General features: G+C 50.9%; 11 protein-coding genes across 11 annotated transcripts; 5 read left to right on the top strand and 6 right to left on the bottom strand.

Annotated features, from left to right (window-relative positions):
- Window positions 1-195: 195 nt before the first annotated feature.
- Window positions 196-3,103, bottom strand: BO88DRAFT_379953 (WD40 repeat domain-containing protein; the record flags this gene model as incomplete). Its single annotated transcript, XM_025704507.1, has 2 exons — window positions 196-1,832; window positions 2,071-3,103. The coding sequence occupies 2 exons, from the start codon at window positions 3,101-3,103 to the stop codon at window positions 196-198; spliced, it is 2,670 nt and encodes an 889-aa protein (XP_025567274.1).
- A 325-nt stretch (window positions 3,104-3,428) lies between these two features.
- Window positions 3,429-4,818, top strand: BO88DRAFT_401097 (Rab geranylgeranyltransferase BET4). The gene is made up of 4 exons (XM_025705753.1): window positions 3,429-3,550; window positions 3,604-3,714; window positions 3,772-4,360; window positions 4,437-4,818. The coding sequence occupies exons 1-4, from the start codon at window positions 3,542-3,544 to the stop codon at window positions 4,808-4,810; spliced, it is 1,083 nt and encodes a 360-aa protein (XP_025567275.1). The 5' UTR covers window positions 3,429-3,541; the 3' UTR covers window positions 4,811-4,818.
- An 848-nt stretch (window positions 4,819-5,666) lies between these two features.
- On the top strand, window positions 5,667-9,296 carry BO88DRAFT_401099 (putative GTPase activating protein (Gyp5)). The gene is made up of 4 exons (XM_025705754.1): window positions 5,667-6,146; window positions 6,210-7,763; window positions 7,828-8,769; window positions 8,825-9,296. The coding sequence occupies exons 1-4, from the start codon at window positions 6,114-6,116 to the stop codon at window positions 8,885-8,887; spliced, it is 2,592 nt and encodes an 863-aa protein (XP_025567276.1). The 5' UTR covers window positions 5,667-6,113; the 3' UTR covers window positions 8,888-9,296.
- BO88DRAFT_401100 (Dabb family protein) lies at window positions 9,131-9,973 on the bottom strand. The gene is made up of 2 exons (XM_025705755.1): window positions 9,655-9,973; window positions 9,131-9,579 (listed from the first exon to the last, which is right to left on the bottom strand). The coding sequence occupies exons 1-2, from the start codon at window positions 9,754-9,756 to the stop codon at window positions 9,367-9,369; spliced, it is 315 nt and encodes a 104-aa protein (XP_025567277.1). The 5' UTR covers window positions 9,757-9,973; the 3' UTR covers window positions 9,131-9,366.
- A 1,390-nt stretch (window positions 9,974-11,363) lies between these two features.
- On the bottom strand, window positions 11,364-13,251 carry BO88DRAFT_329852 (uncharacterized protein; the record flags this gene model as incomplete). The annotated part of the gene is made up of 2 exons (XM_025702612.1): window positions 11,364-11,859; window positions 12,689-13,251. The coding sequence occupies 2 exons, from the start codon at window positions 13,249-13,251 to the stop codon at window positions 11,364-11,366; spliced, it is 1,059 nt and encodes a 352-aa protein (XP_025567278.1).
- A 763-nt stretch (window positions 13,252-14,014) lies between these two features.
- Window positions 14,015-15,770, top strand: BO88DRAFT_97531 (MRG family protein). The gene is made up of 4 exons (XM_025713299.1): window positions 14,015-14,365; window positions 14,567-14,798; window positions 14,912-15,296; window positions 15,350-15,770. Exons 1-4 carry the CDS (start codon window positions 14,202-14,204, stop codon window positions 15,559-15,561), a joined length of 993 nt encoding a protein of 330 aa, XP_025567279.1. The 5' UTR covers window positions 14,015-14,201; the 3' UTR covers window positions 15,562-15,770.
- A 208-nt stretch (window positions 15,771-15,978) lies between these two features.
- Window positions 15,979-18,310, bottom strand: BO88DRAFT_410891 (ARMH3 family protein; the record flags this gene model as incomplete). Its single annotated transcript, XM_025708018.1, has 8 exons — window positions 15,979-16,642; window positions 16,702-17,136; window positions 17,161-17,495; window positions 17,544-17,656; window positions 17,711-17,864; window positions 17,913-17,993; window positions 18,051-18,173; window positions 18,230-18,310. The coding sequence occupies 8 exons, from the start codon at window positions 18,308-18,310 to the stop codon at window positions 15,979-15,981; spliced, it is 1,986 nt and encodes a 661-aa protein (XP_025567280.1).
- A 1,174-nt stretch (window positions 18,311-19,484) lies between these two features.
- Window positions 19,485-20,353, top strand: isa1 (Fe-binding Fe/S cluster assembly protein ISA1). The gene is made up of 2 exons (XM_025705756.1): window positions 19,485-20,176; window positions 20,238-20,353. Exons 1-2 carry the CDS (start codon window positions 19,492-19,494, stop codon window positions 20,273-20,275), a joined length of 723 nt encoding a protein of 240 aa, XP_025567281.1. The 5' UTR covers window positions 19,485-19,491; the 3' UTR covers window positions 20,276-20,353.
- Window positions 20,354-20,777: 424 nt separating this feature from the next.
- On the bottom strand, window positions 20,778-22,100 carry BO88DRAFT_484411 (phytanoyl-CoA dioxygenase family protein; the record flags this gene model as incomplete). The annotated part of the gene is made up of 2 exons (XM_025712278.1): window positions 20,778-21,333; window positions 21,419-22,100. 2 exons carry the CDS (start codon window positions 22,098-22,100, stop codon window positions 21,044-21,046), a joined length of 972 nt encoding a protein of 323 aa, XP_025567282.1. The 3' UTR covers window positions 20,778-21,043.
- Window positions 22,101-22,569: 469 nt separating this feature from the next.
- BO88DRAFT_357054 (Zn(II)2Cys6 transcription factor) lies at window positions 22,570-25,059 on the bottom strand (the record flags this gene model as incomplete). Its single annotated transcript, XM_025703749.1, has 9 exons — window positions 22,570-23,076; window positions 23,125-23,311; window positions 23,363-23,538; window positions 23,588-23,861; window positions 23,919-24,457; window positions 24,525-24,602; window positions 24,691-24,779; window positions 24,836-24,958; window positions 25,019-25,059. 9 exons carry the CDS (start codon window positions 25,057-25,059, stop codon window positions 22,613-22,615), a joined length of 1,971 nt encoding a protein of 656 aa, XP_025567283.1. The 3' UTR covers window positions 22,570-22,612.
- Window positions 25,060-25,902: 843 nt separating this feature from the next.
- BO88DRAFT_357055 (DSC3 family protein) lies at window positions 25,903-27,200 on the top strand. The gene has a single exon (XM_025703750.1). It carries the CDS (start codon window positions 25,971-25,973, stop codon window positions 26,982-26,984), a length of 1,014 nt encoding a protein of 337 aa, XP_025567284.1. The 5' UTR covers window positions 25,903-25,970; the 3' UTR covers window positions 26,985-27,200.
- The last annotated feature ends 24 nt before the right edge of the window (window positions 27,201-27,224 follow it).

Here is a 27,224-nt window from a genome sequence, read left to right on the forward strand (position 1 = left end):
AATGCACGAACCCTGAATCAAGTATGATCTGCGCACCGGTCCAGTTTTCTAGGTTCAATCGACCAGCGACGGTCTATTGCCGCAATCTAACAATGCAACTAAGTATTTAGGTACACCTGCCCCCTCGGGTAATAGTGATAGCCAAACCCTTTCTAATCAATAATCATAATGATATGTGCGAATCTGTAATGTTCATTAACGGATGATTTCGTCCCCGAGAACCTCCAGTCCTTCGAGCCCCTCGAGAATACCACTGCCTCCGAGAGGTCCGGCCACAACTGCCGCGCCTCGCTTGGGACCGCTCCATACTTCATGAAATTTGACACTTTGGTCGCTAGAAGCCACGATGATACAACCTTCTTGCACCGTGCGCGAACACCAGAGACCCCCCTCTTTGGCGCGAGGTCGTACAACTTCCCGAACCATGCTCCGTCGGCTGGGCTCACTCCGACTTGGTCCAGCTAGCCGGTCGTGCATCACCATCGATGTAGAGGAGCGGCTTTCCTGATCCGGTTTGTGGTTGTCGCAGTCGCGAGGACGGCCGGGATAACTCACAGCGCAGAGTGCACGCCCACAATCAATCATATCGCTTTCAGGGCTGTCCCAACTACTTCCATGCGGCCCCCAAGGTATCGCAGCGATCTGCTCACAGCTCGGCCAGGCGAACACTGCAATGCGGAACGGATGTTCGGGCTGTGCGAATCCGAATGTAGCAACAATTTCCCGTCGGGTACGACTCCAGACCAAGCTTGTCACCTGGGCATACACGTTGATCGTGGCCAGACAGGCGCCCGTCGGGGCATGGTAGAAATGTATGGCTCGGTCGTTTGACCCGCCCCCAGTAGCCAAAAGAGACGGTTGCCAAGGGGCAAACGCGATAGCCTTGACTGCGGCGCCATGCACCAGCCGATGCCTTTGGCGGTTAGACGGCACCAGGACGGTTCGATCACCGCCGGAGATCAACGACCCAGTATGGTTGAGGAGAGAAAAATACAGTGGCTTTGCGCTGGAAAAGGCCCAGGGCGGAAGGAGGTGGCTAATAAGACTGCGCCGTCGAAAAAGCCGTTTGTTAGCACTCGCAGCAAAGCAAGTAAACGTGCCTGTACACTCCGTGCCTTCTGACTGACGCGACTGATGTGGTGTGCGACCCTGAGACGAAGGCTTGTGCTCCCGCGGAGGAAGAATATCATGGAGGTCGAAGAGCAAGCAGCAGTTGTCATTCCCTCCCGTTGCAAGATAGGTGCCTTCCGGGGACCAAGTAATGCCGCAGATCTGCTGCGTGTGCGCCGAAATCTTAGCAATCAGAGTCATGGATCCATTGAAGTCGTACTCAACCCATTCTTCACTATCGGGCCATTCTACGGAGTAGTACCAGATGTTCCCAAGATCGTCACCTACAGCGAGTTCCTCGACATCGACTTCAAGGTGGCGGAGTCTTTCGGATAACCTCCGGGATTTTGTTGGCCGAAATGCCAGACAAGTTATAGAATCCGGATGGCTTATCTCGAAACGGACATCAGAATCGAATGTACTCCAAAGCGATAACATACCCGACTGTCTCCCAACGGCTAGAATGCTTTTTGCACCGTTCTCAGAGGAGAACGCAAGTGATGTCACATAGTTTGAGGGGTGTTGATCACTGAGTGGCGGATGCTGCACACCCAGATGCTCAGACCATAGATAGACTCGATGGCCGAGGCCGACAGCAAGTATGCCGGACGTGGATGAGTATGCTAATGTCGAACAATAAAAATCGTCTCGGAGGAGAGGAGCATCCAGGATGCGAAAAGGGCGGTTCGGGACCACCCTTTCACCCTCCTTTGCAACAGTCCCTATGAGTTAAGTCCGAAAGTTAGTTGGCGTATACTGCTAGCCAATATGACGATAAATACATGAAAGGAGAATGCTGCTAGACGGCGGCCTTACTGAATAAACGATGGGTTATGTGGCAAAGACATGCTATCATAGATCTCCTGGGTTGAAGGCAAAGGACCTCTCCACATGCATATCAAAGAAACAGATAATCACAGTTGCCACAGTCATATTTCATAACCAGAAGCAGTCACTTACACTGGTACTTCTCTGCCCGCCTCCAGGCATTATCCTTCCAAACAAACGGAGAATATTTCTCAAAGTCTGGAGATGACGGGCTAGGTAAGGACTCAAGCAAAGGCCAAGGCTTGCAGTTCTTCAGGAGTCTCCTTGCTGGGTCAATATCCAAGGCAAGAGCCACTCTGGACTTGTGTTTCTCACGCTCCTCTGTCGACGCAACATGGGGCAGGAATCTGGCAGCAAACATCGGGGCAGTCGTTCCACTGGCAATCTGCCCACCCGAGCCATTAGGAGTCGCCATAGATCGTCGACCCAGTGCAGCTGATGTTCCTCCCACGTTCCAGACAGCCCCATTGCTGACTTGTCTAGAAAAGTCCCTGGAACCACGGGCGAAATCATTACTCGGAACGGCCGGGTCGATGACGAGATGAGGACCATAGTGAGTACTGCAAATACGGTCAGATGGTATCCTTGGTGTGCTGATAGGTCTTCCAGAGCGAGTGGGCAGGAAAGGGTCCTCTTTTGGTAAACGTTGTCGTAGGAGCCTCTCCTCCGGAGAAAGTTCTCGGGCGCTCTTCCCTACCCGGAAGGGTGTTGATGGAGTAATGCTATTCTCTCGTCTGGGAATGAATCTGTCTGGCAGCGTGGGGCCTTTCCGGTCAATTTCAAGCGTGTCAAGAGCGATAGGCTTCCTGATCTTATTGTGGCCTTTCCTGACTGGCCCTGGGGACCTGAGGCTGCGGTGTTTCTTTGTCGAAGTATGAGTAACATCACTGCGAGATTCAAAACTTCTAGCTACCCTGTGCGAAGACTGGGAGCGTTCCTCAATAGACTTGCTCTTGCCCTTCGACTTTCTTGTTAAAGGAGTGTTTAAGTTAAGTTTAGAATGAGTGATAGGCGCTAGTTGCGGTGGAGTGTGAGCATCAAGACAAGTGGATGTCGCCGCGTTGCGTTTCCGGGCCGTTAAATCAAAGGGTCGCGGCTCTGGAAAATCATCCTTCTCATCTGTTAAGATAGAGCTTTCCATTGAGTGGATTGTAGAGTCATTCATTGCCCTACTGGGTCCTGGACCCAGTCACAACTCGGTATCTCAATGCTCAAATGCGTTATGTGTATGCCAGAATAAAAGTTGGGTGTGTTGTGGAAAGAAAGAAAGATAGAATGAAGAGACCTTATAGACAGACTGCCATGCTGTACAAATATAGCTATAGCCGATGGCATGGCAGATAACTCTTTTGGAACAAGATCTTAAGAAATTGTGTGATGGACAACCTCGTGAAGACCGGTCGATGTATACAGGGCACGTGACTGGAACTGGATCGGGAAGGTGGCTGCGACATCGCCCATTCAGGCAACCGCATCGACTCCTTCAAGTATTCTTATCGATAAAGTGCGGCCTCCTCTCCTGACTCTGCCAGTTCCGCCCACTATACATTGTCCACTGTCCACCTCATTACACGCGCATATTTAGAGAGAAGCATCCTTCGGCATGGCAGCCGTAATGACACCTTTCCCTAAGGCACCGCACACCCCTCGCTAACCGCCGGGCAGCATGGTATTCCCCGCTACTCGCTCCAAGGCGAGCAGACCGAAGAAGGTCGGCAGAAAGAGCTTCAGAAAATCGAGAAGTACCGCCAACTTGATCAGTCGGTCCGCGAGAAGGTAGACCATATGCAAGAAGCAACCTATCACCAGCGCTAGCTGATAGAGATCGAATAGATCGCGGAACAACAATATACGCCAGAGACTCTAGAGAAAATAGCCGAACTACTGACCAGCAATCCGGAGTACTATACCGTTTGGAACTATCGGCGCCAGGTTTTGCGCAACGAATTTTCACGAGCAGCTTCAGCTGACTCAAACGAAGCAGCTGCTGAGCAGATTGCGACACTAATCAAGAATGACCTACTATTCACGGTCCCCCTCCTACGTAGCTTTCCCAAATGCTACTGGATATGGAACTACCGTACTTGGCTCTTGGATGAAGCCAAGCGTTTGCTTCCAGTACCTGCTGCGCAAAAATTCTGGCAGGAGGAACTGGGGCTGGTAGGGAAGATGCTTACCCTTGATAGCAGAAACTTCCACGGTTGGGGTTACAGACGCTTTGTCGTAGAGACGCTGCGAGAGCTCAAATCGGAGGAGCAGGAAGGGCAACAGATGACGCAGACAGAGTACGAATATGCAAAGAAGATGATTGGGGCTAACCTCTCGAACTTCTCGGCCTGGCATTATCGTACGAAACTCATCCAGCGCATGTTGAACGAGAAATCCGCTAGCGACGCGGAGCGCAAAGCGATGCTTGACAATGGTACGTCATCCCCTTTGTCATTTGCGTGGCCTGGAGACAGCGTACAAGTATGTGTGTTGACATATCATACTGGAAGAATTGGACCTGATCCATCGTGCCTTGTGTGACCCGTATGACCAGTCATTATGGTTCTATCATCAGAACCTAATGTGCGTCTTTGATCCATCTGTGGCGGATCAGACGCTGGCACCGCATTTGAGTGATAGCGAACGCCTTGATTATCTCCGACAGGAAATCGACGAGATTCAAGATATGTTGGATGGGGCCGAGGATTGCAAGTATATTTACCAAGCATTGATTGATTGTACGATGTTGGCGTGGAAGGTGGAGGGAAGAGCGCCCAGTGGAGAGGAGAAAAAGAAGGTGCAGGATTGGCTGTCGGAATTGAAGAAGCTGGACCCGCTGCGACTCCAACGGTGGCTGGATTTTGAACACTCCCTCAGCCGCTGAGCCGGTCATGGTCAGGTCATCCCTTGCCGATGCGATATGTATAGTAATCTATAGACGCCATCTGCGGGGGGAATAATTTTTTTGCTTTGTTTACAAAAGATTTTCCGATCTTCAACTTACTTTTCCTTGCTTTTTTTTCTTTTCTCCCCCTCTTGTGCAATGATGGGAGGGGGCGGACCTGGGACAGGAAGAAAGATGATGGGCAGCAGCTGCAGCACTTGCTCCATAGTGGGACCAACCACCGCGATGGATTTTTGTTGGTGAGTTTCAGAATAACAAGTGTCCACGGGAATGCTCAATGCTGGGCCTCCCTCGGGCGGGAGAATGGGCAATTAATGCAGCCCCGGAATCATTTTAGTGGTTCACCTAGCAGGAACCCGCGCATCGCCTGTTGATAAATCCCGACCACAGAATTGATGCGAGTACAGACGTAAGTACAGTAGTGTAGTCTAAGTAACCTGTCGAACCGCCAGCCAGCCCGTCTTTATTCTCTTCCAACCGAGCATGGCTGTGAAGGTATTTTCTTTGCATAAGGAACAGCCTCTCTCCTACTCTCCTCTCTCTCCTTCCCCCCCTTCTTCCCAGCACTAGCTCCAACACTGCTGGCTTGATACGTCCTTATTGCCGGCTGGCTAAGGGACTAAGTCGTAGTGTAGGCAGACTAGTGGTTGACTTAAGAGGTGCCTGCCAGTGGATGTTTATTTAGTATATTTAGTAGTAAGAGTAAGTAGTTTAGTTAAGGGGGAAGGCAGCATCCGAATCACGGGGTTCTGAGAGTCTCGCCAAGCCCCATCTTTCTTTTGCCAGGGGATCTCCCGTTGATTACTTTCTACTTTACTTACTTACTTCCATTCTTCCTCAGCAACGGTGATTTGACATCGTTCTCTGCTTGACCTTCGTGTTCTGCCGCCGACGGGAGAAGAACGAAGGAGGGAATCTTCATAAATCCACTCTCCATCCCTCCTGGATCCATTGCGGGCATCTTTCCCCCCTGCCAGTCCCGTGGTACAAAGTCCGGAATTCCACCCGCTGGCTCTGGGTCCATTCCATCCCATCATCCCATCTTATCCAACCTCTCCCCCTTCCCTCTCAATTTACAATTCGGCTACAGCCTGTGGCTTCCGCCCGACACACCCGGTTTTCTTCGTCATCCTCGGTCCCTATCATGGAATAATCGCTGTTTGGACTTCATCAATCATATCGAATTTCGTATCTGCCGCCTCTCTCTTGTTGATCGAAATTGGATCGAAGAAACCAGCTGGTTTCACATAGTGGACACCCTCCCAGGTGGTCGGGTTCCAATATGTCTTCTAGGAACAGCGCAGAGTACGAAGGTGTAAGCTTCTCTCACCAAAACCTGGCGATCACGAAGAAAGACTCATAATCTTATTCGCACCAGGATTCCTTTGACGATGCGCCCGAAGCCCCGAACACCCATGGCAGTTTGAACGTTTCCATCCCCCAAAGCTCTTCCACACGGTCTTTGACAGACAGCCCCCCGAGCGGATCGAATGTTGCCACGCCTCAATTGACGGAAGCTCCCCCGCTACCGGCGACTTCTCACGAAGACCCCGAATCGGCCGAGGAGACAGATGATGCTAGCGTGGAGAAACAATCAGAAACGGAGGATACCCCTCGCAAACAGAAACTCCAGAAATCTCCACTCTTGACAGCGCACAGGTTATCAACAACGTCTCTCGACGACGTGAACCTTGCCAGTAGCAACAAGGACGATGAATCGACTGAAAACCAGCCGTTGAGCCAGGAGCTCAACTCCGGTACCCCTCCTCCATTATCCTCGAGAGATTCCACGTCGTCCCACAGTTCGCGCCTCCAGGGATCATCCAACGCTTCCACCACAAAGAACCAAGCCCCTGTTGCACCGCCCCCTCCGCCAACTCGATCGTTTACCAGCCCCTTTGCATGGCTGTCTCGAAGCTCGTCGGGCGGAAAGGACGCCAAGTCACCTCCGGCACAACCACGTCGCAATACGGCCGCATCCATATCGACTATTGCAAGCAATCCGGAAATGGGTCGTCACCACGAGGGGGAGGATGTTGATGGTCTAGGCCATAGAAAGCCGAGGCGCAGCAGCCTCAAGGACCAGTTCAAACAGCTCAGGTTGCGAGAGGAAGGACTCGCGTCTGAGAATGACGAAGCTAGCGTTGCGTCGGGACGTGCAAGTTTCACGGCCGGAAGTCCTCCGCCCAGCATACCGGAAGAAGGGGAGAATGGCCTTGCGGCGGCCCCCCGGGCCACGTCGCCGCCTAATGGAGCATCAACCGTCAACCCTAAACTTGCTCCGGGAACTGTTGCGGGTATTTCAACCTCTGCAACTGATGCGTCTGCGCCGGTCGACTGGGAGCTCTGGCAGCAACTAGTCAACAATGGTGCGCAAGCGTTGAAGGGGGCAAACTCGGATGAACTGAATGCCGCTATCAAACGAGGCATTCCGCAGACTATTCGTGGTGTTATTTGGCAGGTTCTGGCCGACAGCAGAAACCCCGAGCTTGAGGAAGTATACCGGGAGCTCATTGCCCGTGGCACGGACAAGGAGAAGCAGAGCAGCCCCAATGGTACCATTAACGGAGAGAAGGACTCAACGGCCTCTTCATCTCGCTCATCTGTTCGATCGGAGCGTTCTGCGTCGGTGGCCCACTCGGTCAATGGCTCGAGTCCTTCCCAGGAGTTGGATCCCGAGAAGCTTTCCAAAGAGCAGGCTGCCAACGAAACGGCTCGGAAGAAGAAGGCCAAAGAGGAATCAGCCGCGCTTTTGAAGCTAGAGAAGACTATTCGTCGTGACCTTGGTGCTCGCACGAGCTATTCACGCTACTTCGTGTCGCAAGGAAATCAGGAGGGGTTATTTGGGCTCTGTAAGGCATACGCTTTGTATGATGAGGGCGTGGGGTATGCTCAGGGGATGAACTTTATTGTGATGCCATTGCTATTCAATGTGAGCAGGTCTACCTATCTACTACAACATCAAGAATATGATTGCTGATGCTAAACTTTCTTAGATGGACGAGGCTGAAGCATTCACGCTACTCGTGAAGCTCATGAATCAGTACGGACTGCGGGAGCTGTTCATCCATGACATGCCAGGTCTCCATCGCAGCTTATATCTGTTCGAACGCCTGCTGGAGGACGTGGAGCCGGCTCTCTATTGTCACCTCCGGCGGCGGGGCGTACCCCCTCAGTTGTATGCCACTCAATGGTTCCTGACGCTATTCGCCTACCGATTCCCTCTTCAGCTGGTTCTTCGCGTCTACGATCTCATCTTCGAAGAGGGCCTTGAGAATACCATCTTGAAGTTCGCCCTGGCTATCATGCGCAGGAATGCAGACACTCTGTTGGGCATGAGGGACATGGCACCGTTAACAACCTTTTTGAAGGAGCGCCTCTTTGACGTTTACATTGACAAGCAGCCCTCGGCGTCATCTATCTTGGAGTCTGGTTTCTTCGGAAGCTCAGGGGCCGCGGACAAGGAAGTCTACCGCGCCGACATCATGGTTCAGGACGCTTGCGCCATCCCTCTGGAGCCCGAGACGATTCGCGCGTACACGGCGGAATGGGAGGAGATGGTACGGACCGAGAAGGAGCGTGAGCAGGAGCTAGACAACCTTCGGCACACCGTTGCAACTCAAAGTGCTCGAATCCGACTACTAGAGGAGCAGGCCGAAGCATCAGACAAGGAGCACGTGCAGCTTGCGTCCGAGCTGGTGCACCTGAAGGTGGAAAACGAAGAATTAACGGACATGAACGATGCCATGAAGATGCAGGTCACCGAGTTGAAGAACGTCGTGGATAAGCAACCGGCCGAAGTCGAGGAGAAGCTGCGGACTGAGATGGACCGCATCATGAAGCGCAACATGGAAGTCCAGAACGAGAACCGGTCTATGGTTGAACAGATGGCCGAGATGGAGAAGGAGCTGGTGGAGGCTAAGATGAAATGGGCTGAGGTAAGTTTTCGTCAATATGTGACTAAGTGAATGACATCTGACCCAATTGCACCAGATTCATGATGAGCACGAGAACCTGAAACAGAAATGGAGCGATCTTCGCAAGGCTCTCAATTGAGCAGCGGGATGTAGATATATTCTAACCTGAGTTTAGCGGGTGTTGCCTGGCTTCGCTGCTTTGCTTTTCTTCGTCCAGTTCCCAACCATGATTAACTACATCTCTGTTACTCTTTGTACATTTAAGCGGTTGGCACGCGTGGGAGACAGCCTTGTTGGGTAATTTTGTTCATGTTCACGTTCAAGGCAACCACAGGCGAAGAAATTATCTTTGTTAATTGTATCAATGTTGTTCTCTCTTATGTTATCAGCAGCGGCAGCGACCTGGCACTCATGACACATACCGAACTGACCCTTTTCCCTCTCACCACTGTGACATGATGACATTATTGTTTTATGTGCCGAACAGAACTAAATGTGAAGTAGTAGCATGAAACCAATAGATGTATACCATGAATCAAACCATTGACCATTATCATCTATACCATAAAACCATAACATTGCAGTAGAAATAAGAAAGAGAAAAAATAAAAAAAATATCTACAACACACTCTCAAAGAACGTCGTCAACTTATCCGTCCGAACAGGTCCCACAACCGCCTTCAACGCCTTATGCGCCTCACACTGCTCATCATAGTAGACCATATCCTCCAGGGACGCGAACGTCGTCTTCACAGACAGATTCCAGCCCTGGTTGCGCTCATCGGGGATGGAGGCTCCCGCGGCCGAGCTGAGGATGTAGGGTTTTCCGTCCTGTAGATAGTATACCATAAGTCACTGTTTGCATATATATACACACATAGGGAAAGAAGGGAAGGAGAGGTATACTTTAACAGCCGTCTTAGCCAGAACCTTATACTGCTCTAGGACGCGATCGCGGTCCGCGTCATTGGGGATCTTGAAGAGGGTGATACGTTCAATAGGGGCCATTTTGCGGGTGAATGTGGTGAAGGTTCTTCGGAGGGGGAACACTGAGTATTTCTTTTATCAGGGTCTGTAGTAATGTGTGTGTGAGGGAGGTGTTGGTGTGGGATGGAGGGGAACAGGGGAAAGGGAGATGGAGGGGTATTTATACTGGTAGTATGGGATATATCCGATAATGGGGGGGTTACTGCGGGGTAAAAAGAAAACTAGTATTCTGTTCTGCTCTTGCTCTCGGTAGTAGGAAGGTTCGTCGTAGAGAATAGAATGGATTGATTGATTGATTGCTGGGAATGAGTGTATGGATCTTCGTGTCGGCTTCCGACGGATGTTCGGATGGGGGAGGTTAGTTTCCCTCGGATCTAAGGTAGTTACGGATATTGGTGGGGAGAGTGGATTTGTGCTATGGGATTCTACTTGAGGGTTTAGGAGTGATGTGAAGTTGTTACTGGGCATTCTGTACATGGATTGAATTACATGTATGTCAACTGCAGTGTAACTGACAGGAGGCGTGCATGCAGGATGGGATGTTCTGCATTCGAGAGACGGAATGAATGGGTTGGCGGAATTGGGGGCGAGGAAATGATTCCGCCCGGGTATGTCTTTTCTCGGGTCTGTGAGATGACGGAATATTACCAGGCTGGCCACCACTTCGACTACGCTTTACTTGTGGATGATCAATTTCGTTGAAGTCATTGCCTGTTTTCAGATGATCAATGAGATAATTTGCCATTTCAAAATTTGCACATCTAAATACTGTGTTGAATATGTAGTAATCAATAGCTCTTGAGTCCACTGCCTGCTTGGTATACTTCCTGTGCTCCAAGTTGCCCTTGTACAGGAGCCACTGCTTCAGGCTTTATCGTTATACAGCCCGCACCCATCACCAGGAGCCGCGATCACAGGTAGCCTTGATGATCGTATGCAGGGCCAAGAAAGGCCATGCCAGACGCACGCCGTCGGGTGCCAACTGTGATAGTATCGTGGCATATTTGGACGAGTTGGATAGACAGCGCAGAAGTCAACTAACTCATCAGGGTCATGAGCTTAGCCTTCATCATGAAGAACCCTGCTAATTGGACCCATAAAGACCGCATAAAAAATGCGCCTTCAGACTCCGGTAGGCGAACGGTTCACCCTCGAGGTGTTGGGAATGGCCTTCTGCCAGACATTCCCAGCATATCGAGTAATATAGCCTGACTCGACACAGAAGGACCTCTGAGACTCATATCAATCGTTTCCCTAGCCAGCTGAATGGTGACTCTAATTGGGAAATCGGGTTCCATTGACACCACGTATGTGAAAGGAGAATGGCTTATAACCAGGGCCAGTAACCGGCATGTTGTATGCAATATCCCCACGAAATGTACTCCAGACCGACTATCAATCTCCGCCATCGAGCGAACTATATGTATGTGAGTCGTTTTTGTTAGCTCGGCGCTAAGCGATCGACGAATTCATGGATGATATCCTTGATGGGACTAGAGCATCACGCCTGAGTTCCGACGGGCTCAGTCTGTCCGCACACGCTGCATTCAACGTGTCCATAGCCAACCTGCGCAATGCGAGATCTCCAAAACGTGGTTTTGTCCGTCTTTGATCCGCTGAGTCCCACTTCAGATATCATTGACAGGCTCAGGTCTACTCTTAAAGTAGATCTTGTACTTCACGATCTCGACAATCTCCAACTCTTCTTTGTCGTCAGCGGCCGCACCCAATTCCTTCTGTCTCCGCTGCACAATTGCAAGTGGCTGTGGTAGCTTTTTGACCTCTCCGGTCATTCGCTGATACCGTCCAACATATAGATAGACCCTCTTCATCCACTTTGTATCGTCTGGTGCCGTAAACTGCGGAGAGTAATCGGGGAACATGAGTTTGCCGATGGGAGTTTCGAACACAGGGACACCATTGGGATTGCCGGGACCGTCAGGTGATGACCTTGACGAGTCATGGTTTTCGTTATTTTCTTGCGAGGGGATGTTGATAGTGCCTTGGAGCTCGAGGAGGGCAAGACCGGAGGGGGTTTGTAGAAGCTGTGGGAGGGGATTGTTGACGCGTGCGGAGGGATTGGACGCGCGAGGGTGGAGGGGTATTGACGGCATTTTGGAATAACTGTCTTACAGAAAAGTGTCTTGAAGGAAAGAGGAATTGAGCTATTTGTTTTGGTGTGAGGAAAGTGTATAAAGTAGGATATCGAGGGCGTGGCAATTGGGCTGGGAATTGGAGGTCGCGAAAAGAGAGATTAAGATTAGCGCGTCACGCCAATCCCGTATCTTATCGGCATTTCCTCTTTGGGATGTAGTGCCATGAAGGCGGCTGTCGAAGTCGCACATGGTTAAGAGCTTGGTTTTGAAGACGCCAAGGTAGTTAAGAAGCTACACTTTACAGACATTAGGTCTTCTGAAGCTGAGACACAGAAAGGATAGATTGTCAATTTGATAAGTAAGGTGAATTGGGTATTATCCTGCATCGGAGTCTTCGATTTTATCGAGAAGACAAGAGCAACAGTGTAATACTGTGGACACTGTATATCATAGATTTCTAGGATATTTGTCCTGTCATATCTCGCAAGAAGTGAAGGAAACAGGTACTGTTGACTTGTTCTACCGCCCCCCAAATCCGGTATGATCCTGTCTGAAGCATCACCCATGTGCACGTACATGCGGTTGGTCAGGCTCTGAGAGAACGGTCAATGGTTGCCAACATCCAGGGAGACTAGTTCCAAGGATGTAGAGGCCTTGCCGAGCTGGAGCACATTGGTCCCACACAATGTACGTATCCGTGCTGCAGTGTTGCTTCGCGGCATCTGGCCAATGCAACTCGAGCAGGCAGGCAAGTTATGTTATCCGTGCCTGACAATTAGGCCGGTGGAGGTGTGAGAAGATTATCCTCGATAATAGTAATGCGCCTGCCATATAGGGCTCAGCTTTTACGATAGCACGCATCTTCCAGATGACCCAAGCCTCGGATGGCTTCATTCACCATGTCTTCGCCGCTTGTGCCGGCGGGGCCCTGCATTTTGCCGTAGCGCAAGTCGCTCATTTCTCCGACCGTGTTGTTGAGCATAGTCAAGATCGCTGTTGCTTCTTCATCGGTCTCAGAAACCTGACGGTCAATATCCGAGATGGCCTTCTCCATGGCATCCAGGAGACTGGATGGTGAATGATAGTCGGAAGACGATGTTTGCCCAAACAATTGGACATCCATATCCATCTCACGCTGATCGCTAGAGCTAAGTCCGTCAACACCTGTTTTGGCGACGGACTTCCGGAGCTCTGCCTTTTGGGTCTCCCCCTGGCGAACCTCCTTGTCAATGTTACCGTTGACGAGGTCCATGTCATTTTCCCGTAGCTCTTGCAGTTCGCGGTAGAGCGCCCTGATATGCGGATGAGACCGCAAACGCTTTGGGAAGAGCTCAGTAAACTGCTGTAACGACATGATCGTCGGCAAAGGAGCCGGTGAGAGCAGAAAATTGCCCAAGATTGAGGATTCCGTAGGCGCCATGGTGAATGAATAGCAGAATGGCGCAGCCAACAAACGAGGGAAATATGGTTAACACTCAATGCAGCTCGATTGCCCTTTGGAGGCTTTCTTCGATTCGCCTTCTGAGGTGATATCGTCTTGTCGCTGCTGTGTTACCCTCAATCGGAGTGTATCGCGTCTTGCGCCGATCAAGTTACCAGAACACCAAGGTGGCTGGGGTGGCACAATGATTGAGTAACAGCGCTTAGCTTGTTGAAGTAAACGACCGTAGCCGGTTTGTAAGCAAGATGTTGATGATACGTTGCTGGTGTTGATGGAATAAAGAAAGAGGAGGATGAGATGGCGGCGGGCAAAGCAATTAAAACTAGCCGGGAAAGTTCGTGACTTGCCTTTTGGACGCGTTCCTCATTCAGTCGTTCCGCTTCCTCTTCTTGTCCCAACCGCGACATGCTTTGAACCCTCACCACTTCTGCAACCCCATTATCCTCTCTAGTTGGCATTGGACCAGAGAGATTCGTCTTGTTCCAGTCATCTTCCCGAAATAATCAGGGAATAACTAGCCATTCACTGTGAGACCACCGGCTTCTGTCTTATATCGGAGGTTCTGACACTGCTTGGAGCCAACCAACTATCTTCCAAACCAGCCAGAATCATTATAAACTGGCTATCTGCAAGGCCTAGTGAAGGCTCACATCTGCCACATCACTCCCCTGCTCGTGTGCGCACAGTTGCTATTTTATTCGCTTGCTTCAGTCACTGTTCATCTCAGTGCACGTGCTGCGCAGAGGCAAATTTGACTTGACGAGACCTTAAATACCTGTCTCACCAATCTACTCCGTGTTTTTACTTGTTTCTTCTCGCGATCAAACTGGTGAAACCTGTGGCTGGTATTTTGATTTGCTATAACAGCATCCTACCCCTCAGTGACAGCAGACACCCCTTGATCTGTCTACGCGCCACTTCATCTCAAAATGGCTCCAACAAGCCAAATGACCTACCAGAAGGACGAGAGGGTTCTCTGTTTTCATCATGAGATTCTGTATGAGGCCAAAATCCTCGACTTGAGGCATACAGACCCAGAGGACCGTAAGAGTCCCTACGAGTACCTAGTCCACTATAAGGGCTGGAAGAATACGTACGTCTAACCTTGTGTTATCCCCCTCATCTCTCCAAACTCTCCTACCTCCTATCTTGGGATGGAATTGTGGTTCTACTCTACATGGCAGAAGGACGGGTTCGCGCAATTTCCCTTCTGCCGGTGAAGCCACCATCATACCGGAACGGAGAGGTGTCCTTGTCAGAGCCACAGTTGCTGACACTAGTTTTGTCTTTTCAGCTGGGATGACTGGGTTCCCCAAGACCGCCTTCGTAAATTCACGGAGGAAAACAGAGAATTGGCCACCACTCTTCGTCGTGAGGCAGAGGCTGCATTCCGCCAGAAGAGCACCAAAGCCTCTGTCAAGAAGAGGGGAGGCTCCGACCGCAGTTCCGCCCGAGGCAGCGAGGAAAGGCAAACCTCAGTGCCTGGCCGCGGAACCAAGAGAGCTCGTGACAACGATATCGAAAAGGTAAGTCTGCTGCATTTTTGCCTTCAATATTCCCTGTAGCCGGTCACACCGCTAGTGACGGTGCGCACACGGGGCAGCACTGTTGATCACACATACTAACTGTGTCATCACAGGAGGAGAGCTTTTACGTGCGGCCTTCAGTAAGGATCGTAATGCCAGATAACTTGAAGTCTCTCCTAGTGGATGATTGGGAAAATGTCACCAAGAACCAGCAAGTCGTGGCCTTGCCTGCCAAGTCCCCAGTCAATCAGATTTTGGACGACTACGTCAATGAGGAGAAGCCCAAGCGCACAAGCTCGGCTGATACGGACGTCCTTGAAGAAGTCGTTATGGGTGTACGCGAGTACTTCGACAAAGCGCTTGACAAGGTTCTCCTATACCGGTTCGAACGCGAGCAGTACCGGGCTCTCCGCAAAAAGTGGGAGGCAGGCTCGGGCGACTACGCTGACAAGGGACCACTCGACATCTACGGTGCAGAGCATCTGACTCGTCTTTTTGGTAAGTTTTCTGTCTTAATCTGTCCATATACATCACTAACAGATACTCTATAGCTACCATGCCCGAGCTCATTGCACAGACAAATATGGACCTCCAGTCAACGAATAGACTCCGCGAAGAACTGTCCAAGTTCACCATCTGGCTGAGCAAAAACTCCAGCCGATACTTTGCCACGAGATACATGACTGCGAGCAATGAATACATTGAAAAGTCGCGTGGCGTCCCGAATCCAACCCCTGGGACTGCGACATCGCGTCTAGTCTAGACGTGTGCCATTGAATCATTAATGCGTTTGCTTTTCTCCATCGTTTTTCTTCGAGCATATCTTATCTCCCTTCTTTAATTCGATTGCGTTCAACCGACTTGGGCTGCGACAAATGGTTAGTTAGCAAAGACTGAGGTTGCTTTTATGTATGTTACGGCGATGATCATACTTTATTCCTGTACCATTAGTAGGATAGAATTGGAATCACTCAGCTAGCGGAACTGGAATGTCAATCACTTTTTCCAATATGTGTAACTCAGGGAATATTCAACATAATACTGGCCAGCGAAGGTATAAAACAAAAGTAACAAGAACTGGATTTCCACCATCACCTAGTATCTAATCCGCTACCCCAAGCAACAGACAAAACACAGCCAATAGACACTCGCGAATCAACACAGAAGAAGCATCGACAACCTAAACAACCAACCCCCTCGCATCATCGACCGCACACCTCGCTGCCCTCTTTAACTCCATCTTCCAGTCCGTCTCACGATACCTCGTCCACGCTCCCAGCCCCTCCGGCGGCTGAATGCTCAACGTCTCATACCCCTGCTTGATGATTCGATGGACTTCCCGAGGACTCAGATTCTTTTTCAGGTTCGCTGGTACCGGCGCCGCCTCTCCACTCTTTCCCGCCGCTTCGGCATTCTGATCCGGGTCCACGAACAACAGCGTGTAGAAGTGCGTGGAGACGGAAATCAGCGTGTCGATGGCGGCTACGTGGACTTCCTTGTTGGTATCAGCGCCTGCGGATGCGGATGCGGATGTCTTGAAGTTGTAGACGTCGCGGAAGCGCGTGATGATGGGGCCGGTTTCGACGAGCTTATAGAAGAGGTCGTCGTAGGAGAGGGGGTCCGGGAGGAAGGTGTCGCCGGAGGAGACGCAGAAGGCGATGAGGTTGATGAGGGTGGTGGTTAGGGTTGTGGTGTGTGGGTTGCTGGTTAGGTCCGGGGCGTAGGTGGTTAGGAAGCGCGTGAGGGAGAGGAGAGTACGCCAGAGTTCGGACCAGTGGTAGGTGAGGCGGATTTTGTTCATGGAGAGGTAGGTGAGGAGGCGGAGGAGGATGGATATGCAGTGGCTTTTATCGGTTAGTGTCGGTGATACTTGTGTTTTTGGTTGAGGAGAAGGGGGTTTTACCTGTAGAGGTTGACATCGAGTCGGCGGCGGAGATTGTGGGTTAGGGTGTCGATGAGAATGTCGAAGATGACGGTTACTAGAACTCGATCGCCGTTGACGAGAGGGAGATATGGCTGTCTTTGACGGCAGAGGCGCACTCTGCGCTTGCTTTCTTCGCTGCAGAGTTGCTTGCATAGCGTGGTGTCTTCGGAGAGGATGCGCAGGGTGAGGAGGTTCAGCTCGGAGTAGTGGGCGACTCTTGGGGACCGATAGGCGTGCTGTAGGAGGTAGGAAGTGAGGGAAAGGAAAGAGGCGAATGGTGTCTCCTCGTTGTCCTTTTCGGGGGCTGCACTGATGAGATGGTAGCCGAAGAGCTTGTTGGCGTTAATGAAGTCGTAGGTAGCGAGGAGGATGGCTGCTTGTTGGGCCGGTCTGGTGTTGTTAGCGGGGGATAGCCTCTAGGAATGAGGAAAGGCTTACAGTGCTGCGAACAGATCTTTGGCTTCTTCTGCGGTTGGCGTGCCAGCTTTGTCTTTCTTGCCCGGGGCAAGTACACCCAAACCGAAATAGATCAGGGTACCGATGAGAGACCAGCCCTCCGGAGAGTCGTCTTGCACTGCAACATAGCCGTTTCGCAGAGCACCACAGGAGAGACCGACCCCCTTGGCAATCTTCTGGATACTGGCCTCGTTGACAAAGTCGTCAAGTCGCAGCTGGTAGGGGTTTTGGAATTCGAACTTGTTGTAGTTTGCCAGCAAACCCAAAAGCACGAATGGCTCGAACATTTGCATTGGAGTTTCCGTCTCTTGGACGAACTGGATTGACGATTAGCTTGGTTATGGGTTGCTTGGGAAGTAACAAACCTTCATAAGAGAAGGAAACAAGTCCCGGTGTGTGAAGTAAGAGACCAAACTTGTCTTGTACGCCCCGCTAGTCATGGCGATGGCGGCTTTTATGGCCTTGAGACGGATATCATCTGGCATTGGTTAATGCACGGTCGAAGTGATGTCGCCCATGAGAAGGGACTTACAGCTGCTGCCGTTCCGGATGATGCCATCCAGGACAGTGACAAAGTTGGAGATCACATGGTCTACATGGTCGAGACCAGCAAGAACAGTAATGACATCCGAGCTGGGGTTGGTGTACTTCTTCTTCAAGACACATGCTAAGAAGATCGTCAAGGTCTAGATCATGGTTAGAAAGTGATGACAGTCGTCGGGTAATACACGTACCTCGAGAGCATAGGAATCCACCGGACTGGAGGTGGAGGCCGCTTCGCGAATTGCGCGAGCAAAGAGTTGCTGTGTTTGGATCTGCTAGGGTGTTAAAAGGGACTGTCTACTGATAGACCAAGCATGGTGGCGACGCACCTGCAAGTTGAGGGTCTCGTCAGGACTGAGCTGGTTCAAGACCGCAGTAAGCCGAGTACGATCGGGAGGCAACAAGAAGAACTCGCGCCAAAATCCCTCCGATGGCTCTGCATAGTCGGTGGTCTAAGAAATTGGGTCAGCTGGAGTGGTATATACGCCGCGGGGACTACGATACATACTTGGAATAGATTCTCGTATAGTTGCACGATCTTAGGCTTGAAGGTTTCGGGTCTACTTTGTTGGGTTAAGGGGGATTCCATTGCGTTAGGTGAGAGAAGTGGCGGTCAGCATTAAACATGGGACCGCTGCCAGCATCACAGATGGGAAGTTTAAAGAGCCAATATGAGATTCGATAACGAGCGGGCCGATGGAAGAGGACTTGGAAGTGGACATGAAATGGTAGTCGCCAGCTTATTCGACCACCACTTCATTTCTCTTTTTCTGCCTATTCGGGCCAGCCCACACCAGCCACGCAACACCCCTGCTCCCCCACCAGCCACGGTTTATGTATGAAGGCGCCACGGTTGTGCTTTGTATTGTGTGAAAGTAGGGGAGGTCCAAGCCTCCTGCTCTCTTCCAGCATAATTTTATGATGATAGTAATTTCATTTATTCAGTCCCTTGACTTTCTTGTCGTTGTAGTGACAACACGTGCCTCTCCTCATGCCGACCATAAGATGACATAATCAGGGGCATGTGAAACTAACCACTTGATAACAATAAAAATGATGTATGACCTTGCATTATTAGAGTGACAAGGGTAGATATAATGCTCCCATATAAAGGATAGATCATGTGCGTAACGACTCTGCTATAGTCACACATAGACAAGGATCAGCAACTCTTTGCTGTTGTCCCCTGAAACATCCAACAAAGCAGAATCCCATTAGTCATGGTTAACGCCTGAGGTACTCATTGTGGTGTGGTGACTCGTTACTCAGGCAGCCGTGTTAGTAATAACGGTGAAGAGCATCAAGCCAATCACAGTAAAGGAGTAGCAATCGCAGGGCCAGCTCAGCAATGAACAAAGTCAGTGAAATGAAAGGAAACGGGACTGCTGCATGATCACTGGGTCATAGAGGGGCCATTTAGATTGCAACGGACAGTTCCCCAACAACCCCGGCTTCGATCAGGCGTTCATTTGAGGCCACAGCAGTGGCGCCACCGTCTTTGTGTAGAAACACCTCCACGCTGATTGGCCCGCCGGGTCCTGGCCCTGGCACCTTTTAACCGACCGCCGGCAGTCTTTCCGCCTCCCAAACAGACTCAACTTCCGACTCTCCATCATTCTTCCACTTTTCCATCATATTCCTTTTCGTTCAGCGACAACACAACGATTAAATCCATGACATTTCAGCTCCCCGTTACTCCTACTGCAGTATAGAGCATCCTCTTCATCAAACACATCGCATTCTCCCAATATGTCGCTTTGCAAAGCTACCATGCCCTCGCCGGTGACATCATCCGCCACGATCCTCACCTGGCTCAGACAGTCCTCCTCCAGACGCTCGACGCAGACCTGCCGTCTCTTCTCGTCATACGGCAATGCTCACCGGTCCTCGAAGCGCGAATTGCAGACTGCCACTGCCTACCGTCCTCACTCGCTGCCCACCTCCTTCCCGCCGCCCCGGAACACGGGCATCTCTGACACTTCCATCGCCGCCGACTTCCCTTCCCTTCGTGAGATGTCCCAGCCTCAGCTGCCCGGCCAGCAGGGCCTGTCCGACCTAAGCCTCCGGGAAAGCGAGGCCCAGAAGTCCAAGCCTGCTCCCGCTCCTGCTCCCGCTGAAAAGACCGCCGCCAAGCCCACAGAGAAGCCCCGGCGCAAGCTGCGTGCCAGGAAGGCCGCAATGAAGCTGACCCCCGTGGCTATTGAGCAGCTTCGCAAACTCCTCTCACAGCCGAACCCCAAGCTGATTCGAGTCGGTGTGAAGAACCGTGGCTGCTCCGGTCTCGCCTACCACCTGGAGTACGTGGAGAAGCCGGGTACTTTCGACGAAGTAGTGGAGCAAGACGGTGTCAAGGTTCTCATCGACAGCAAGGCCTTGTTCAGTATCATCGGTAGCGAGATGGACTGGCAGGAGGACAAGCTGAGCAGGAGATTCGTTTTCCGCAACCCGAATATTAGTAAGCTTCCCTTTGTCCGCGGGAAACCCCAGAAACGGCTGCTAACGTATCACTTCTGCAGAGGAACAATGTGGATGCGGTGAATCCTTCATGGTCTGATTTATGAAACTGAATTGGCACCTTTCATATGTTTTGAGTTCATAATTATGCGGATTCATGGGTTTTCTCGCGTTTGTGCATTGGCCGGCGTTTTACTGGTGGCGGGTTTGGCGGGTTCGGATAATCCCTTCTTTTTTAGTGCTTCATGCTGGACATACATTGATTCCCGGGCAATGAGCCCACTATTGTGCAATATATCTACTTTGTCATATGATCGACGGCACTGCATGATACCGCAGGCAACATTTGTTGAAGATTCAGCGACACAAGCCGTGATCAATTATTACTTTATCACTACTTATGTAGGACGATCGTGAATACAACAATAAATCTAAATGACTATATAATCTCCAGAACACCGTAGAAACCTCGAGTAAAACTATAACCCAAATTAGGACTAAAATCACCGAGCTTACATGCAGCATTGGCCTTTCGGTTCCTTCGGAACCTTAGATTAGATCCGGAGTACTTGATTTAAGATGTCGGATGGCCTGTCCGATCCCTGCGATACCCCGGCTTGTGCCTGCACATCCGATAGTAAATGAAGTGCTCATAAGCTGAGATGTCCAGAATACAATAAGTCTCCTATCTCGAACGGCTGCACTTATTCATCAACTCTACCTACTGCATTTCCTACTTCCACTTTCGCAATACCATCCCTTGCAGCCCCCCATAACATATTGATAACACTGACCATCTCGATTTCTAGTGATCATCATACCACATACAAACAACCTCAAAACACAATAACATCAATCTAAAAGCACATCACCGCACCACCCTCTCCCAAACCCCCTCAACATCCTCATGAGGACTAATATTTTCCACGATTCCCAACGCCGTCGTCGGCTTCTTATACCCCAACAACTCCAACATCTTCGGACTCATCTTAGTGACCACACTTCTGGGGATAGCGAGGAACTGATTCTCCTCCGTCCGCAAATGACCCCTACAAAAGAATAAGCCGTACATATTCCTCACCGTCCCAGGGAGCGAGTTATGTCCTCCTCCATGGTACGCCGAGGCAAGGAATATCAGCGCTGAGCCGGCTTTCATCTCTACCCATACCCAACACCACCGACATCAGAAAAATGCCAATAAAGGGGGTAGTAGATAGATAGATAGGTAGGGCAGGTAACGTACCAGCAAAACACACCTCCCCCTTCTCATGGTCAACCTCCGCCCACCTTTCATCCCCCCACCGATGACTCCCCTTCACAAACATCGTCGCCCCCATCTCCCGACTAACATCGCAGCCCGCAATTAGACACCCAAACTGACTCACCTGGTCCCATCCCCACTCCCACTCGCGATACTCATGTCGCACATGATGCACATTATCGTCCCGGTGGAGGAGCTGACGAGGCGCCCCGTACCCGATGTTCATTGCCACGCTGAGGCTGAGTAACGGTTCGAGACGGTTCGGCTCCACGCTGTCTTCGCGGTTGATGCACCATTCGTCCACGAGGATGCGCGTGCGCAGGGCTTCCAGGGTGGGATGCTCCGCGGTGATTCGTGCGATGGTGGGGGATTTGCCTACCAGGCCGGGGATGAGGGTCGTTTGGGAGGGGATGGTGGTGAAGGCGCCGTTGGTTGTGGAGGTGGAGGTGGAGGTGGGTTTCTTGCTGGTCCATGGGGTGAGGTCGGAGTCGATGGCGGTGAGGTCTTCCTTTGGGATGAAGTCGGAGATGATTACGCCGCCGTCGCGGGAGAGGATGGCTAGGATGTATTCGATTGGGGTGGTGGAGGGGATAGTGCGTAGGGAGGATTTCGGGGTGTAGGTTGCTGGGATGGGGGGTGGGATGGGGAGGGGGAGGCGGGTCATTTTGGTTGTTGTTGTTGCTGTTGCTACTTCGTAGCGGTTTTTCAAATGTAGATTGCTTTTTGGCCGGTATGATGATGCTGGTAGTCTCTGTATCTAGAACTATGCCTCGAGGGGCGTGATATAGTTCCCCTCTCGGGTCGGGTCGGCTTCGTTGCGGAGATCGGGTGGCATATCCGATGATAGGGCTGACATGTGTGATTGATAGATGTTGTGACTGGGTCTACTGCACTGGTCTGGAGATATCATATAATGGACTGGTGGACTAGTACAGTGATGGTGTTGTCTGTTTCCGTACTACCGCTTCAGGTGTAGCTCGGGATATGACCATTATCAGTTAAGAGTTATGTATTGGATGTAGTATAGTTGCTATTCAGAGTGTATATTCAATTGCAGTGCATATGCTCTGCTACTGCTCTCGATGACATCAAGAACACCTTAAATGCGAGTTATAAGCTCCACTCACCTTGAAGCTCCATATACACGACTCTATATACGTAAGTCAATGCCACACCTCACAAATCTTCCCCCTCCTGAGCTAGCCAGAAAGATGGGCTAGCATTGTAATCTATCTGATCCACAATGGCCGCGATATCATAAGACGTCAATCCCAGCTCAGGCAACTCATCCTCTGAGACATTTATATCCCCAGTGATGAACGATAACTGGGTGTTGTCATTTGGCCTATGATCCTGCTCATGCGCATCATCACTCGTCTCTGGAACCAACGCGGTACTGATGTGATTCGCCGCATTCGCATACCGCTCCTTTAGTCCCTCGAACAAGGTCTCGAGACGAGTCAGATCAGCTTTGCGAATTTCGGCTACGCGGTTCCCCTTGCTGATGATTTCATCGAGAATCATATGGGCTTGTTGGTTGGAGCTGCGCTGTCCGACTAATCCAGGTACAAGGGCGCTGGCCATTGTGAGGTGGATAGCGGCGCCGTACGTAAATTCTAGGTCGAAGGGGAAGAATGATTCTGCGGTGCGGTTAGTAGCTGATAATTGTTCTTTCTGAATTTCCTCACCTAGAAGGCCCTCGTCCACTAGAGCTTTGAGTAACTGTAGACTTTTGGTCGCTGAGTTGATCCCCGTTGACATCAGCGTTTCCATGAGAGGGACAATCCGGCGGCAGCATTCTAAAGGGAGGCCAATTTTATCCAGACGCTCCCGTAGAACGGCTAGAAGGAGGGGCCGTGTGGCAACGATGACACACTAGTAGTATGAGTTAGTTTGGATTTTATATTTGCTCAAAAGCAGACATACCTCGTGATATAGCAGGAGGATATGTCGCATCCCTTTCGACATGGAGTTAACCGGGCCTGCGAATTTGGTATTGATAAAGTCCTCCAATTCCCGAGCTAGATCTGCCATAGTGTTTAAAATAGTCTTCGTTTTCTCAATGAATGATTCGATGGGCCGTCTCTCAGTCCTGTAAACGGCTATCGTCCATGAGTCGATATCCTCTCGTAATGGTGATTTAAAACCTACTGCCAAGTATTGTGGACAATAACCGCGATAGCTTCACTCTCAGACTTAGCATAGCGTTCCTCTGGCACGACTGTGTTGGGGAATCAATTAATGCTGTGACATCGCTATCATGCACAATCATCGGTATGCCAAGTGATGACGAAAAATGGCGGTCCATAATGTACAGCGTCCACCACAGATTACGGCAGCGATCAACAGCTGCTGCCCCCAGTTCTTGCTCCGGAAGCTCCGTGTGTAGACCTTCAAGTTGCGCAATCCGGATGGCCTGGCTAGCCTGTACTTCGTTAGGTTTCCCACCCCGCGCAATTCTGAAAGCAAGCCAGGTTCTTACAAAAAGGTGTCCTGACTCTCGTCGATCAATCGAGTAGAGATACAAAGCTGCTAGAGCCATGACCTCGATGGCCAGAAGGGTATCTCTCCATATAGAACTGTAATCTGGCATTAAAGACATGGCACGAACAAAGTATGCTGCACCTGGCGGGTCTCTCTTCTTAGACTGGTCAAGAAACGCTTTTCCGAAGGACAACACTAGCAAAAACTGGATGAACCATAGCCGACTATCAGTTGCTTTCTTGGTTGCATCGCCGTAGTAGAACTCTTGCATATGCGTTGTGAAGGTCTCCTCGTCCAAGAGCCGGAAAGTCTGGCCCAGATGGAACTTGACTGTGTTGAAGAGATAAAGAGCGTAGTCCATAGATGGGAGACCGCTGATGTCAGGAGCAGCATCAGAAGACGACTTCCATTGTAGAGGATAGATATCTCCATCAAGATAGTAGGGAATATCGTAGGCCACGTCCGGATGCAGCCTTTGAGACATCATCAAAGTGAGACGAGCGGTAAACGACCAAGTAGATGTTGGAGCCAGCCAGACTAGTCAGGTCAGCCGCATGCGCATAACAACCAGTATTACATCAGAGGGGAGAGTGTCTGGTCTTACTCCATCGGGATAATCGGTTATCATGGGTATTCCTCATCGTCATTGAGGGCAGACCAAATGGACTGGGCCAATTTGCACCTGGAGAACGCGATTCTGAATCGAGAACATCTAACAGGGTAAGACTACATCGAGGTAACAACTGCACTTGCCCGCGTCATATACATACTTTCGACTTCCTCGAAGGCAACATCGTGAGTTCGTTTCTTCGTCGTCTCATGCTGCTCTTTAGCCTGTGTCTGCAACTCACGGAGGCACCTGCCGCATTATGAGCATCGTATGATCCATAGCCATCATCTCATTTGGAAAGGTACCGTTCCGATATCAGAACCCTACGATTTTCTTCGGAAAACCGACAAGGAACAGCGCGTCTCTGACAATTGGTGCATGGTTCGACCCCAGAGCATTTGATTTTGCTCTGGCGACAAGCAATACATCTGGATAAGCGGGGTCAACATCGATAAGCTAGTTTCCAGATTATTTTCCAGGTTTCTTACGCATTCGCCGTTCGTTTCAACTTGCGGGGCTCGGCTTGCATCGTGAAAATCACCCGAGGCACCAAGGTAAAAACCCCTAGGCAAGCGATTTAATCCGCCACAATGTCTGTATCTCAGAACATTTTGACACTTCTGGACTTAGATAGGAAGGAGGGATAATGATAAGCTAGGAGGATGAGGGGAAGACGCCGATCACGAGACCGGCTCGGTCTTATCAAACCCCACAGACGCTGTCGCTTTTGCTCCAAACTAGTTACCCGTTCGGGAAAGTCGCGTATAATTACTTATATTTGTCCGTCTTCCTACACCTTCTATTTTCTGATATTGTCTCAATGATGTTGTCTCAACGAAGATATAATCCGGTGCTTGAGGGGCCATCTCACCACCGCTGGATGGCATTGCCACACATTGAATACTTTCCGAAACAGCTCCTACAAAGACAATTTAGAGAGTGCTCCGTACTGGAGCGAACGGGTCTAAGGTGTATGAATCTATGTCAGACGTAGAGGAAACGAAAACGTAGTCAAAGCAAGTGTTGATTGTCGCTATCTAAGTGCATTTGCCTAAGAGATATACAAATAATGATTGGCCGTACCCGGAAGGAGCGTCCTGCCCGCTGCAGAGAGCAATGTCACGCAAAGCTGTCGCAGTGCCATGCAACATTCAGAAGCTTATGCTCTGCTTGTTCTATAGCACATGGAAGTAAATACACATTCAGAACATTAAAAGACTGACGATCTCGATAAACATATGTACTTACTCTACTGGGGAGCAGTACAGCCAATCACACGTCCTCCTCCCTATAACTATAAGTCACGTGCCAAACCCCCAGAAGACCTCAGGCAACAGCCTTATCGGAGGTTATCGTAAGCAAGCCGTGACGTACCGACATCGCCGGCTTCATTCTTGAACACAAGACTACCTCAACCCAGATCCCTTATACATAGACACAATGGCATCATCATCCTTTCTAAAATCCCCTCCGCCCCTCGACCTTCCACCCTCAACCTCAACCTCCAACCCCCTTTACGTGACCATCCGCTTCTCCGCCTCCATCCCCGATCTCCCCCTCGACATCTTCTCCCCGGAAACCACCACCTCCGCGGGCCTAAAACAACTCATCCGCACACGTCTTCCCCCTAATCTCTCCTCTCACCGTCTCCGCCTTATCCACGCTGGCCGTGGCCTCGAAGACAAGACCCCTCTCTCCGTATCCCTCAAACTCCCTCCCACACCCACACGCTCCCCGCGACCACCAACAACCTCCCCGCCCAATGACACCACCTCAGACCCGGCCTCCGATCCCAACCGCAAAGGCAAAGCCCCCGTCCGCGACCATCCCCGTCTCTACATCCACTGCTCCATCGGCGATATCGTTCTCTCAGCGGCCGATCTTGCCGCGGAAGCGTCGATCGCATCTACACTCCACGACGACGAAGAACAATCACCATCAGACACTCACCATGATGGTGGTAGTGCCAGAGGGCACCGACAGAAAGATGTACAGAGTGGCGGTGACGCTAGTACTACGACGCCCGCGCCACGGGGTTTCGACCGGTTACTCTCGGCGGGGTTTACACCCGCGGAGGTGGCAGGCCTCCGGTCGCAGTTTCTAGCGGTACAGTCGGTGTCGCATACCCCGGATACGATGCCGTCGGGGGCGGAGTTGCGGGAGTTGGAGGATCGGTGGATGGATGAGGGGTCGACGGCGGCTATGGCGGCTGGGGGAGGGGGCGGGGATGGTGGGGTGGTGTCGTTTGCGGAGGATGATGGGGGGTTTGGGGCTGGGTCGAGGGGCGCGATGGATGATATGCTTTGGGGGGCGGTGATGGGGTTCTTTTGGCCGGTTGGGTGTGCCATGTGGTTGAGGAGGGAGGAAGGGGTTTGGAGTTGGAGGAAGGGGTTGGCGGTCTTTGTTGGGGTCGTGGTCAATATTGCTTTTGGGGCGATGAGGATTATGAATTAGTGTTTTTTTTTTGTTTGGTTTTCTTTTTTCCATGTATTATACCCTTGATTGTTGTTTTTTTTTCTAAGTTTTCTAGACATCTTGGGGCTTGGCTTGTCGAGGGAATTGTGCGAGGTACTAGAACATGTAACATGGCGCCTGATTAAAGCTGATGGGTTGCTATCATACAACATTGCGTGATGTGTCTGCGACTGCAGACTTATAGGTGTCGTTAAGAGGGAAATAAATGAAAGAGAGGCC

The sequence above is a fragment of the Aspergillus vadensis genome (genome assembly GCF_003184925.1).
Source record: "Aspergillus vadensis CBS 113365 unplaced genomic scaffold BO88scaffold_2, whole genome shotgun sequence".
NCBI classification, from domain to species: Eukaryota; Fungi; Ascomycota; class Eurotiomycetes; order Eurotiales; family Aspergillaceae; genus Aspergillus; species Aspergillus vadensis.